Raw genomic sequence first — 12,045 nt, forward strand, 5'->3', positions numbered from 1 at the left:
GGTCTTCATCATTGGAAACAAACCCAAGGGCCCAGGGACTCGACCCTCATGATGGTGAGGGTTCAACATCATGAACCTATTCACTGCCACCTTTGCTGACCTCCAGGCCTTGGGTTGGTTGGTGTTTTCCTTGTATTACTGCTTAAGCCTGAAGTTAGGACTTGCCCTGGTTAACAGATGCTGAAGCGCAGAGCAAGTCTTTGACTGCAGACCCACAGAGCCCTCTGTGCCTTAAACACCCCCATCTACAAAATCGGGTGATAATTCCCCCTGCCTCATGGGATGATTGTGAGACTTAAGTAAATTGTGTAGGTGCGTGCTCAGTCATGTCCAGCTCTCTGTGACCCCATGGACTGTAGCCCATCAGGCTCCTCTGTCCATAGAATTCTCCAGGCAAGAATACTGGAGTGGGTAGCCATTCCCTTCTGCAGAGGATCTTCCCAACCCAGGAATCAATCTAGACCCTTCTACTTTCTCCCTGGGGTCCTGAGCACAGTCCGCTCTGAAGCCTGACTGTCTGAAGCCGCAGGCTGTTTCTGCCTCTGATCAGATTTTTGTGGTTGGCTAAGTTGCTCATTTCCCTGTTTCTTTATTTCCGTGTTTATCAAATGGAGACAGTAACGGCTGCTAACGTACACAGCTATTGTGAAGACCCAATGAGATAAAACAAGATTAACTCAAGTTAATTGAAGTCCCCAGTCAATGGCCGTTCTGTTACTGTTGTTAGAGACAGCATTGTGAGTAATGGTAGTGATGCCAGTAGTCCCGCCCTGGCTGTCTTGGATTCCGTGGTGGGCCCCAGCCTATGTCTGAGGTGGAGGGAGGGGTTGACCTACAGAGGACAGGCCCCAGGATCCTACCCTGCTCAGCTAAACTCTTCTACCCCGGGTGGAAGATCCAGTCCCACCAACTGTCCAGGCTCAGAGACCCACTGCCCAGGACCTAGCAACCACCACTTGCCTTCTTAGAAAATGCTCCCAGAGACCTAAAGGTTTTACGGAGACTTACAATGACTGCCAATACAATTGACTTGCACGATGACTGTGTTTCCATCACCTTCTAGGTGGGCATCTATTTTAAAGTCTGACTCTACATTAACTGAGCCAGGAAAGCTTGCTCTTTAAGAAATCCTCAGGAGGCGTTGGTGGTATGTACCCACCTTTTGCGGAGTCCTCTTCTCAGAGGACAGTTCTGATTTTTGTCCCTGCTCAACCACCATCAACTCTCTGTCTCAATATGCAACCTTAGTTCTGGCTTCCTTGGTGACTCAGATGGTAAAGAATCTGCCTGCAGTGCAGGAGACCCAGCTTCCATCCCTGGGTTGGGAAGATCCCCTGGAGAAGGGCAAGGCAACCCACTCCAATGTTCTTGCCTAGAGAATTTCATGAACAGAGGAGCTGGTGGGCTACAGTCCATGGGATCACAAAGAACTGGACTGCATGACTCACACACACACACACACACACACACACGCACGCACAACCTTAGTTCATAGTCAGGACTGAAGATCACTCTGTCTACTGCCCTCACTTCACAGGTGAGAAACCTGAGGCCCAGAGAGACTCAGTCAAGACCACATAACATGTTGATGTGATATTGATCAGCCCTGACCTCCCAGATGCCTGTGGGCACTCGAGGGAAGGGTTCTGGGACTCCCACACCTGGAAGAAGGACGCAGAGCCCTGATGCAGCCCTGGGGTCTCTGGGCTGAGCAGGGTGTGGGAGATGATTTAGACTTCAGGCTCTGAGTCTGCTCTGTCTTCCAGGGTGGCTCTGCACTTTCCCCTGCTGCGGTCATCAGGCCAGAGAGGGCTCAGCAACAGGCAGCTGCTTTGGCAAAGGAGGTTGGCTGCCCCAGCTCGTCCGTCCAAGAAATGGTGTCCTGCCTCCGCCAGGAGCCGGCCAGCATCCTCAATGATGCCCAGACCAAGGTAGGCACTCGTGTGAGAGTTGGGGAGGGAGGGGTCTTTTACAAATGGAAACCAGGCCAGAAAGGAGACAGGACCCACCCAAGGCCACGCAGTAGGCTGGTGACCAGCTGGGGCCGAAGGCATATTCCCTGACCGCCTTACCCCTTCCCCGAGCTATGCCTGGGCTACAGTACGTCATGGACCAAATTCGGGTCCTGAGGATCGACTGGTCTCTGTGCATCAGATTTTGTCTGTGCCATGGGGAGAATAGGGTTTCCCAGGTGACTCAGTGGTAAAGAATCCACCTGCCAGTGCAGGAGACCCAGGAGACCTGGGTTCGATCCCTGGGTGGGGAAGATTCCCCTGGAGGAGGAAATGGCAACCCACTCCAGTATTCTTGCCTGGGGAATTCCATAGACAGAAGAACCTGGTGGGCTACAGTCCATGGGGTCCCAAAGAGTCAGACACAAGCATGCACGCAGCATGGGGTTAATAATGGGACTCTGACAGAGTAGGAGAAGAAGATGAAGTGACATCTGTAAAGGGTCTTGCTGGGATCGTGGTGTCACCTGGTCAGGTCACAGTAACACGTGCTGAGTACTGTGGGCAGGGCTGCAGTGCACCGAGGCCACCACGCCCCTTAGACATGGCAGCTGTGTGCTGCCTCTCCAACTTATAAAGATGGTGCTCACAGCCCCCAGGCTCCCTGCCTGGCCCTGATACAGACAAAGGGGACTCTAGAAAGAATAACTTGTCATCTGAGCTGAGGCTTTAATCCCTTCCGCAGCGGGCCTGGACTCATGGACCTGGAGCAGGTCTTATCCTCAGCTCCTCCAAATATGGGCTAATCAGATCGTGACTAAAGCTGATGAATTTCCCCTGTCATGTCCTGCCTTTGGCCACCACCATGATCAATACCTCTTACAGGCTCAGGCTTACCCTTCCTCCCAGTGGATCTGTTGTCACCTTGGTGGGAGGTGCTGGGATGCTCCCCTAGGGACTAGTCACTGCTCCGAGTAAGACTCGCCATCCTGACCCTGGCACTGTGGCCTGGTGTCCTGCCTGCTTGCTGCTCTGGCCACGTTACCCTTATTTCCCAGGAGAGCTTTGGGTGAATAGCCAGCGTTGGTGCTCATTATGGTTAAGACTTGATTAAGCGAAGCAGCTGTGTTGTGCTCAGTGACTCAGTTGTATCTGACTCTGTGACCCTCTGGACTGTAGCCCGCCAGGCTCCTCTGTCCTTGGGATTTTTCAGGCAAGAATACTGGAGTGGGTTGCCATTTCCTTCTCCAGGGGCCTTCTCTGCCCAGGCATTGAACCCTCATCTCCTGCATCTCCTGCTTTGGCAGGTGGGATTCTTTACCACTGAGCCACCTGGGAAGCCCCCGGTGAAGCAATACAACTGGCTATTTCAGTATCAGGTTTTGAGGATGAAGTCTATATAAACCATGACATCCCTTTGCACCTGATGCAGCTGCTGGCTGTGAGTGGTCCTTTCCACTACTGGGGTCCGGTGGTCGACGGCCAGTACCTCCGAGAGGCCCCAGCCCGAGCGCTGCAGAGGGCCCCACGGGTCAAGGTGGATCTGCTCATCGGAAGTTCTCAGGACGACGGACTCATCAACAGAGCCAAGGCTGTGAAGGTAGGCAGGAGGGGCCTCGGAGTGTGGCCCAGTGACTCTAGACCTAAGCAAGACCTTGGTCAAGAGTCATGGATTTGCTTGCTTGTTAGTTTCAAGACAGTCAGTGAAAAACTACATGTACAAAAGCTCTGTAAGGAATTTAGGAGATGGTAGTGGGGGTGGGGTTCAGAAATAAGACACCTGATGTGACACACATCCAGAAACTACATCTGTATGAATCACAGTGGGAAACCATCAGCAAGGCTGGCTTCAAGAGCTCTGTAGCTTCAGGGTTCCAGGCTGTGCGTACCCCTTGTACCCACGAAGGATGCTTATCCCACGGAGCCTAGGAGAAGGAGAGGCGGGTGGATGAAGGGAGCCTGGCAGGGAAGCCCAAATGTGAGCCTTGTGGCAGCTTGTTGGAGACACAGCAAAGTGTGAGGGACTCGTGGGGTCATTTATCTGCCTGAGCGTATGCTTCCTGCTCAGAGCAGAGAAGCCATCACTCCTCACTAGGATGTGGCCACCCCTGGGAAGGGGTCAGGCACACTGGCCCCTGGCCCAGCCCCCTCTCCCTGTCCAGCTGCTCCTGATGGCCCTCTGGGTTGTCACCCTGGGATGGTGGTCCCAGCTCATGACACACACACAGGACAGACACTCAATGTTGGCTCAGTTTGACTCTATTGACCATAAGGCAGTATCATTGGAATTAATAACAGCAAATAAGGATCATTAACACAACCGAATGGGATCTCTCATCCTTTGGATTATTCTATTCCCTTGGGTAATCTACCTCCTGAAGGGGAATCTATCTTAGAGCAAAAGAAAAAAAAGATGGAAACTGCCATTTTGAGATGAGATGTATTAATATATAAAGGTATTCATCACAGCATTAATTGTTATAGTAAAACATTGGAAGCAACTCAAATATCCATGAACAGGGAAATGGTTAACTGAATGAAGATACACACGAACTATTGGATATAGATAATGTAGATGGTGAAAAGAATGAACCAGGTCCATCTCTCCCATCTTGAGGATGCCTGTGGTATGTTGTCGAATGGGAAACAAAAGTCAGAACCCAGAGGAGTGTGAAATTAAGGTAGTATTCATATATTTAAAAGAACAGTGTATATCTGTAAATATGTAAGTGTGTATAATTGTATGTATTTCTATATGAAAGAATACACAGCAAACAATTAACATGGACTGTCTCAGGAGGTGCATTGGTGTGAAAAGAATTTTCATAATACTATGAATTTAGTATTATGAACATTACTAACACATATGTATACTCATTATCTGTAACATATATGCATATATGTGTGCCTGTACAGGTATATATGGGCACCTCTGGAGGCTCAGTGGTAAAGAATCCACCTGCCAATGCAGGTGATACGGGTTCGATCCCTGGTCCAAGAAGATCCCCTGGAGAAGGACATGGCTACCTACTCTAGGATTCTTGTCTGGAGAACCCCATGGAGCCTAGAGTGCTGCAGTCCATGGGGTTGCAGTCGAACACGACTTAGTGACTGAACAACAATACCATGTATATGTGTATAAACAGAGAGCTGTGTGTGTGTGTGTGTGTGTGTGTGTGTGTGTGTGTATGTGTATTGGGAGGTGGCATACAGCAAAGCTTAGTCACTATCAGCTTCCATCGGTTGACTCACAGCCGTGGAGAAGGAATTTTGCCTCTGATCCATCTCTACATTTTTCTGCCAAGCACCCATCTATGTCTCAGCCCTTTATTTCGAGGGTCTGCAACTTGGTTATGAACCAGACTGACGGTTTCACTGAGGAAATGCTGGAACAAGGCCGCTCTCCACCACTAGCCCTGGGCTTTTCTTTAAAGCAGTGGCTCTTCAGATTACTTTTGATCAAGTCCGTCATCAGTTAAAAAGTAGTGAGCTTAGTTATTCAAGTATAAATAATATACATGCATAGTCCTATACTAACTGTTATAAAGATTCACAAAAAAACCCAGAATGTTTTAAAGCATGAGGAAGAAATGAATGTGCTTTCTTGCTGCATGCTCTGCATACTCCATGTGGGAGACAATGCCCTACAGCACGGGCAGGTTGGAAAGACGTGCACGTCGGCCCTGGATTCCCTTCTGTGCAGTTCCTCATTTCACATGACCCGGCAGGGGAGGACACGGGAAGCTTTGTGCAGAAGATATTCTATCCTGAAACCTCTAAGTCTTTGGACCATGCGCCGACAGTGCATCCTAGCCCATCTCCAGCCTTAGAGAGAGGGGAAGGACTGCATCCCTGGGGGCCTAGGGAGCATCCTAGACAGGTGGGGGGAAGCAGACCCCGGCAGCAAATTCCCAGACACCCCCAACTCCTGGTGGAGAAGCCGTCCGTCCACTGGAACTGGGGGAGGGGAGCTTTTATTTATTAATTTGTAAGCTTTTTATTTTATACTGGAGAATAACAGATTAACAATGTTGTGAGAGTTTCAGGTGGACAGCGAAGGGACTCAGTCATACATATACATACATATCCATTCTCCCTGAAACTCCCCTCCCATCCTGGCTGCCGCGGGATGTTGAGCAGAGTTCCCTGCGCTCTACAGTGGGTCCTTGTTGGTTGTCCATTTAAAATATAGCAGTGTGGACACGTTGATCCCCAGCTGATGGACCTGGTGCTGGGGTTGACTGTAGGGCAGCTCAGGTTTATATTTTGGGGGTGATGACAGCCCAGTGTAAGAGGATGGTCTGCGGCTGCCTTGGTCTTTCCTCTCCCGGCAGCATCTTGGGATTTTGCCAGCTCTGCCCTGACTCTCAGAGCCCCCATAGCAGGGAGCCCAGATCCAGAGGACTGGGAACCCTCCCCAGCAATGTGTTTCCATTCTTCTCCTTGAATTTCCCTTAGAGGCTTTCAAGGAGCTGTTTCCTTGGTCCACTTGCAAAGAAGGATGGTGTCTGCTGATGAGAGCTGTCTGCCTACATCAGGAGGCGGGTAGGGGGCCAGGCTCCAGATCAGGGAACTGGCCGGGAGGTCAGGGTGGAGTAGCGCCCGGCTCTGTTCCGGTCTCTGCTTGCATCCAAACCCGGCCCCAGCCAGTGCTCCCTTAGCGCCTGTGTTCTGGTTAGACTGTCCCCGTCTTACTTCCCTTCTGTGTTTGTCCTCCTGTGAACAGGCACTAGTGCAGCCATTGGCAGGATCTTGGGAGACTATGTCCCCCTGGGAGCTCACCCAGGGGCTGACTGGAAAATTGGGAGGAAGAAGGATGCGGTAACAGTCAGGCTTGGAGCCAAATGCACACTTGCAGAGCCATCATGTCTACATGCTTGCATCTCTTGGACTGACTGTGCCTCCAGCCCAACTCTATCTCCCACTCGGGCTTTTCCCTTGAACCCTAGACTGGCTTAGCCCAGGGTCTACTTGGCATCCTCACTTAGCGGTCTCATCGCTTTTCACTCTTAACACAGCCAAAAGAACTGCTCATTCCACTGATGCCCTCCCCCATCCCCAACCAGCTTGTCCTCCACTGTCTTCACCATCGTAATAAACAACAACTCCTGCTTCTGCAGGTGCAGGCTCCAAACCTCTCTTTCTTGCTCCCAGCTTTCCATCCGCATGTCTGTGCGGCTCTGTCTTCAGAACATTTCCAGCCCTGACCCCACCACTTCTGCCTTCACCCTGACCCATGGCACCATCTTTCTCCAGGATTTTTATAATGGCCCCCAACCATCGTCCAGCTTCTGGTTTTGCCTCTTATGAGGTATAAGAACCACCATGGCTGGAGTAATCCCTTCACAGGATAAGTCAGAGCCCTTCACTCCTCAGAGTCCTCCAGTAGCCTCAGTTCACACAGGGGAAAAGCCCCAGTCCATCACGACCAAATCCCTTCACGGGATAAGTCAGAGCCCTTCACTCCTCAGAGTCCTCCAGTGGCCTCAACTCACACAGGGGAAAAGCCCCAGTCCATCACGACCACTATCTGATACGGTCTTTGACCTCATCTCCTGCCGCTCCGCTCTTGCTCACTGTGCTTCAGCCCAACTGGTCCCTGTGGCGGTCCTCAGATCTGCTGAGCACACTCCCACCTCAGGATCTCGGCACTTTCCATTCCCCCTTCTAGAATGTTCTTTGGCTGTGCTGGTTCCTTTTTGCAGGCACAGGCTTCTCTAGGTGTGGCTCATTGGCATGTGGGACCTTAAGTCCCTGACCCGAGATCGAACCCTCGAAGGTGGGTTCTTAACCGCTAGACCAGCTAGGGTGTTCTTCTCCAGGTAAATCACTGCCTCACCTCCTTCAGGGCCTGTTTCTTCAGAAAGAACTTGCTGGACCACTCTGGTGGAGAGGGCACTGCACCCCCAGCATTCTCTCTCTCCCTTATCCTGCTCTCCATCCTCAGCACTTGTACCGCTGAATGTCATCTATCTGTCTATTATATTTCTTCCTCCACTAGAATGTGAGCACATATAAGTCGCCCTGAGCTCAGAGACTTTATCTGTTTTGCTTTCTGCTCTATTTCTGGTGCCTATAAAAGTGACTGATACACAGTAAGTGCTCAATGAATCCTTATTAGTTTGAAAGAATAAAATTATGGATTTGACTTAGGAGTCTTCAAGGAAATATTGGGTTGACCAAAACCAATAATTCATCCCCAACCAACCTTATCGATCAGGGATTATTATCACTAATTTTTTAATGAGAAACCAGTTCAGAGAGAAGTCAGAATTCAAATCCAAGTCTGTCCAACTCCAAAGGCACTCTATTTCTATCCCAGCCTTCTGGGAAAAGCGAGCCTTCCCTTCATGAGCTTGCTGTCCACCAGTGACCACGTGCTGGGTGCTCACACGGACAGGAACTCAGGTAGAATCAGGGCCACTCAATGCAAAGGGCTTTGCAATTCCTCCCGCACTCTTCTTTTATGTCAGCCATAACGCTATGAGGTCCATACTCATGAATCAACATTTAACACCATTGTACTGAGGAAGAAATATGTTTTGAGAGCATTGATATTGTCCTAAGGTCACCTAGGGGCTTCCCTGGTGGCTCAGATGGTAAAGAGTCCACCTGCAGTGCAGAAGACCTGGGTGCAATCCCTGGGCTGGGAAGATCCCTTGGCGGGGAAAATGGCAACCCAGTCCAGTGTTCTTGCCTGGAGAATCTCATGGACAGAGGAGCCTGGTGAGCTAAAGTCCATGGGGTAACAAAGAGTCAGACACCACTGAGCGACTAAACGTGCACGTACGACGGGTCACCTAACTAGTCATCTGCAAAGCCGAGCCTCCACTGCAGGTTCTCTGGCTCCAGTTGGGGCTGCTTTCTGTATTCAACTCTAGGAAACTGGGGGGTAGAAATGCACTAGCACCGTCTGCACCCTACAGACAGGTCATAGCCCAGAGGAGTCCTCAGAACCCAGGGCTGCCGTGGACCAGCGTGGACACCCAAGTGGGAACCATGCTACCAGCTGCCCTCTGGATGTGGTGTTGAAGTTCCTCTTTTATTTCCAACAACCCTGCGCCCGCTTGCCCTCCAGGTTACGCTGCCTTGTCTCAGCCTGCTCGTGACCTGCATTCAGGGTTGGGCTGTGGGTTTCTCCATTCCCCTGGAGGGCTCTGTAGCACTTGAGTCCAGCTGCCGTTAGTCAGGGAGAAGCCCCGGGTGGCATATCCCCAAGGACCTTCATCCAAGCAGTTCCTTCTCCCCAGTCCTCCCTCCATCCGTATCTGCCCCGCCTCTCCCACCCTGTCTGTGCTGAGAAGCAGGACAGATCCACTGGAACAGAGTCTCAAGCATGTTTTCCCAGCACAGAGACCTGTTCAATTAGTCATGTGACGCTTAACAAGGTCACTTACTCTGCCTCCAACACTGTGCTAGGTGTCTGGGACATAAATACAAATTAAATTCCTGCCCTCGAGGAGCTCACAGTCAAGGAACAAAATAGAAAATGAGCAAAGGTAAATCATTAAAAGGCAGTTTGATATACTGTTTGGAGAGACAGACACCTACTGCAGGACCTCCGCGCAGTTGGGGAAGAAGGGGTCATTGGACCCGCAGTAGCACCGAAAACAGAAGTGGCCCAGTGAAGGCGGAGCTGGCCAGTACCCCGTCCCCCGAGCTGTCTGTCAACAGAGCGCGAGAGTGTCCTGGGTGTCCACGGATTGTAATCAGGAGAATCTGAGCTCACTAGAGCCTGAGCCTCAGTTTCCCTATCTGCAAAATCGGGAGATTATCAGTACATATCCCCATGAAGATGTTGAAAGAAAAAAATACAGGCAATAAGTAGCATGTGCTCAATAAATATTAGCTTTTCCCGTGATTCTTTAACTGTGCTATGACAATCAATTTCAAAGCTATTGTCCCTAGTCTAGAGAATTATCCTGAGGAGGCAGGAATACAAAGAGCGGATGATCACCGAATCACCTCGCCTGACCTGCGCCAGTTTTCCAAATTGTGCCAGATACATACACATGCTTGCCTCTCATTCCACCCTTGCATCAGTACCATCCAGAGCCCAAGCCCAAACACACACCATCCAGCTTCCCAGGGATAGAGAGGAAGATAGACGTCCCTCCCACCCCAAAGGAGCCCCCGGACTCACCCGTCTATCACAGCAGCGGAGACCCAGTAAATTCCCTCAGCCCAAAGAGGGTGGGTAGGGCTTCCAGCGAGTCCACGTGAAGACCCTCAGCCCCCAGCAACCCAGGCCGCCTATGGCCCACCCAAGGAGCCTTGATGACACCAGCAGAGTTAACCATGTACCCGTGGTGCATCGGCGCTCCCTGAGATGCCTGGGATGGCTCTGTTCACAGAGAACGATCTTATTTTCTGAAGTAGCAGCTTTCCGTTGAAATTCTTCGTCAGTCACCGTAGTGGGGATTTTTCCCTCTTTTCTCTCTCTCTCTCTCTCTCTAACTGGTGAAATTGACAGTCTGCCTACATTAACCGGGCATTAATTTGCATGATCAAAAGCAGATTTGTTCCAAGAGGCGATGCTCTGCCTTCCCCTCTAAGCACGAGCATCTCCAAGGAAGGCGAGAAAAAAAGCCGCAGTCGGCCCCCTCCGCGTTGCCCCTGAGCTTGGCCGGGAGTTGGCCTCATCCAGGAGCAGGTGGGGTGGAGGCCCTGCAGGGAGTGGGGAGGGGGAGGGCAGCCCATCTGAAAGTTGGAAAGTGGCACCTGGCAGCCCCAGGAGCTGGCATGAGCCCCAGCCTGGGAAAACCAAGCCTTTGGTGACAGATTACAGCAGAGGGGCGTGCCAGAGTCTCAGGGAGCACATGGATTTCCTGTGGAGAGAGAGGGGGACTGCTGCACTGAATCCCCAGCCCTTTTGGATGAAGAGATGCGAGGGTACCGACCCTAGACATCCTGGGGCCCTCTGGAAAGCCAGGACCCAGAATCAAAAAAACAGATTGGGATTCCTTGCTTTAGCCATGCCATGCAGGCAGCTGAACCAGTCTGAGAGCTAGCATCTCTTTAGTCTTTGAATGGGCACAGGGCAACCAACCCTGTAGTGAAGTGAGAACGTCTGTTTTTTTTTTTTTTCTTTTAAAATTTATTTTTAATTGGAGGATAATTGCTTTACAATGTTGTGTTGCTTTCTGCCACACAGCAACATGAATCAGCTATTTGTGTGTGTGTATATGTATATGTATATCCCCTCTCTCCTGAGCCTCCCTCCCACCCCTCTAGGTCATTACAGAGCACTGAGCTGAGTTCCCTGTGCTATGCAGCAACTGCCCACTAGCTGGATATTTTACATATGGTAGTGCATATATTTCTATGCTACTCTGGAGACAGAAACGGCAACCCTATCCAGTAGTCTTCCCTGGAGAATCCCATGGACAGGGGAGACTGGCAGGCTACAGTCCATGGGGTCACAAGGGTCGGACACGACTTAGTGGCTAAACCACCACCGTGCTGCTCTCTCGGTTCACCCCACCCTCTCGTTTCCTCGCTGTGTCCACGTATCTACGCCTGCATCTCTGTGTCTGCATCTCTGTTCTTGCCCTGCAGATAGGTTCATCAGCGCCATTCTCTTAGATTCCATAGGTGTGCGTTACTGTATGGTATTTGTTTTTCTCTTTCTGACTTACTTCACTCTGTAGAGCAGGCTCTAAGTTCATCCACCTCAGTTCAGTTGGCTCAACGTTGTTCCTTTTTACGGCTGAGTAATATTCCATTGTGTATATATGCCACAGTCTCTTTATCCATTCATCTGTCGATGGACGTCTAGGTTCCTTCCATGCCCTGGCTATTGTCAATAGTGCTGCTATTAATATTGTGTTACGTGTGTCTTTCTGAATTATGGTTTTCTCAATATATGCCCAGTAGTAGGATTACTGGGTCGTAGGGTAGTTTTAGTCCTATTTTTTAAGGACTTCTAGGCAAAGGTGACAGCACCCATCCATGGGAGCTGTACTGAGACCCCTCCACGCTGGTGCTGTAACCACCCGACCCTCAGCATCGTCACTCACCCATGTCCCTAGTCTCAGTATCCCCTGTGCTCTGTGAAGAGAAAACCAGGGATCAACGGGTTTGACTCATTCCC

At 50.7% G+C, this 12,045-nt stretch overlaps 1 protein-coding gene across 1 annotated transcript in view; it reads left to right on the top strand.

Annotated features, from left to right (window-relative positions):
* TG (thyroglobulin) overlaps positions 1–12,045 on the top strand; it is a 230,691-nt gene that overhangs the window by 192,577 nt on the left and 26,069 nt on the right. The window contains exons 42-43 of the mRNA XM_018058585.1: positions 1,767–1,931; positions 3,385–3,552. Coding sequence (XP_017914074.1) covers positions 1,767–1,931; positions 3,385–3,552 — 333 coding nt within the window. The remainder of the gene's footprint in view (positions 1–1,766; positions 1,932–3,384; positions 3,553–12,045) is intronic.

Source organism: Capra hircus, chromosome 14 (genome assembly GCF_001704415.2).
Source record: "Capra hircus breed San Clemente chromosome 14, ASM170441v1, whole genome shotgun sequence".
Taxonomy (NCBI): Eukaryota; Metazoa; Chordata; class Mammalia; order Artiodactyla; family Bovidae; genus Capra; species Capra hircus.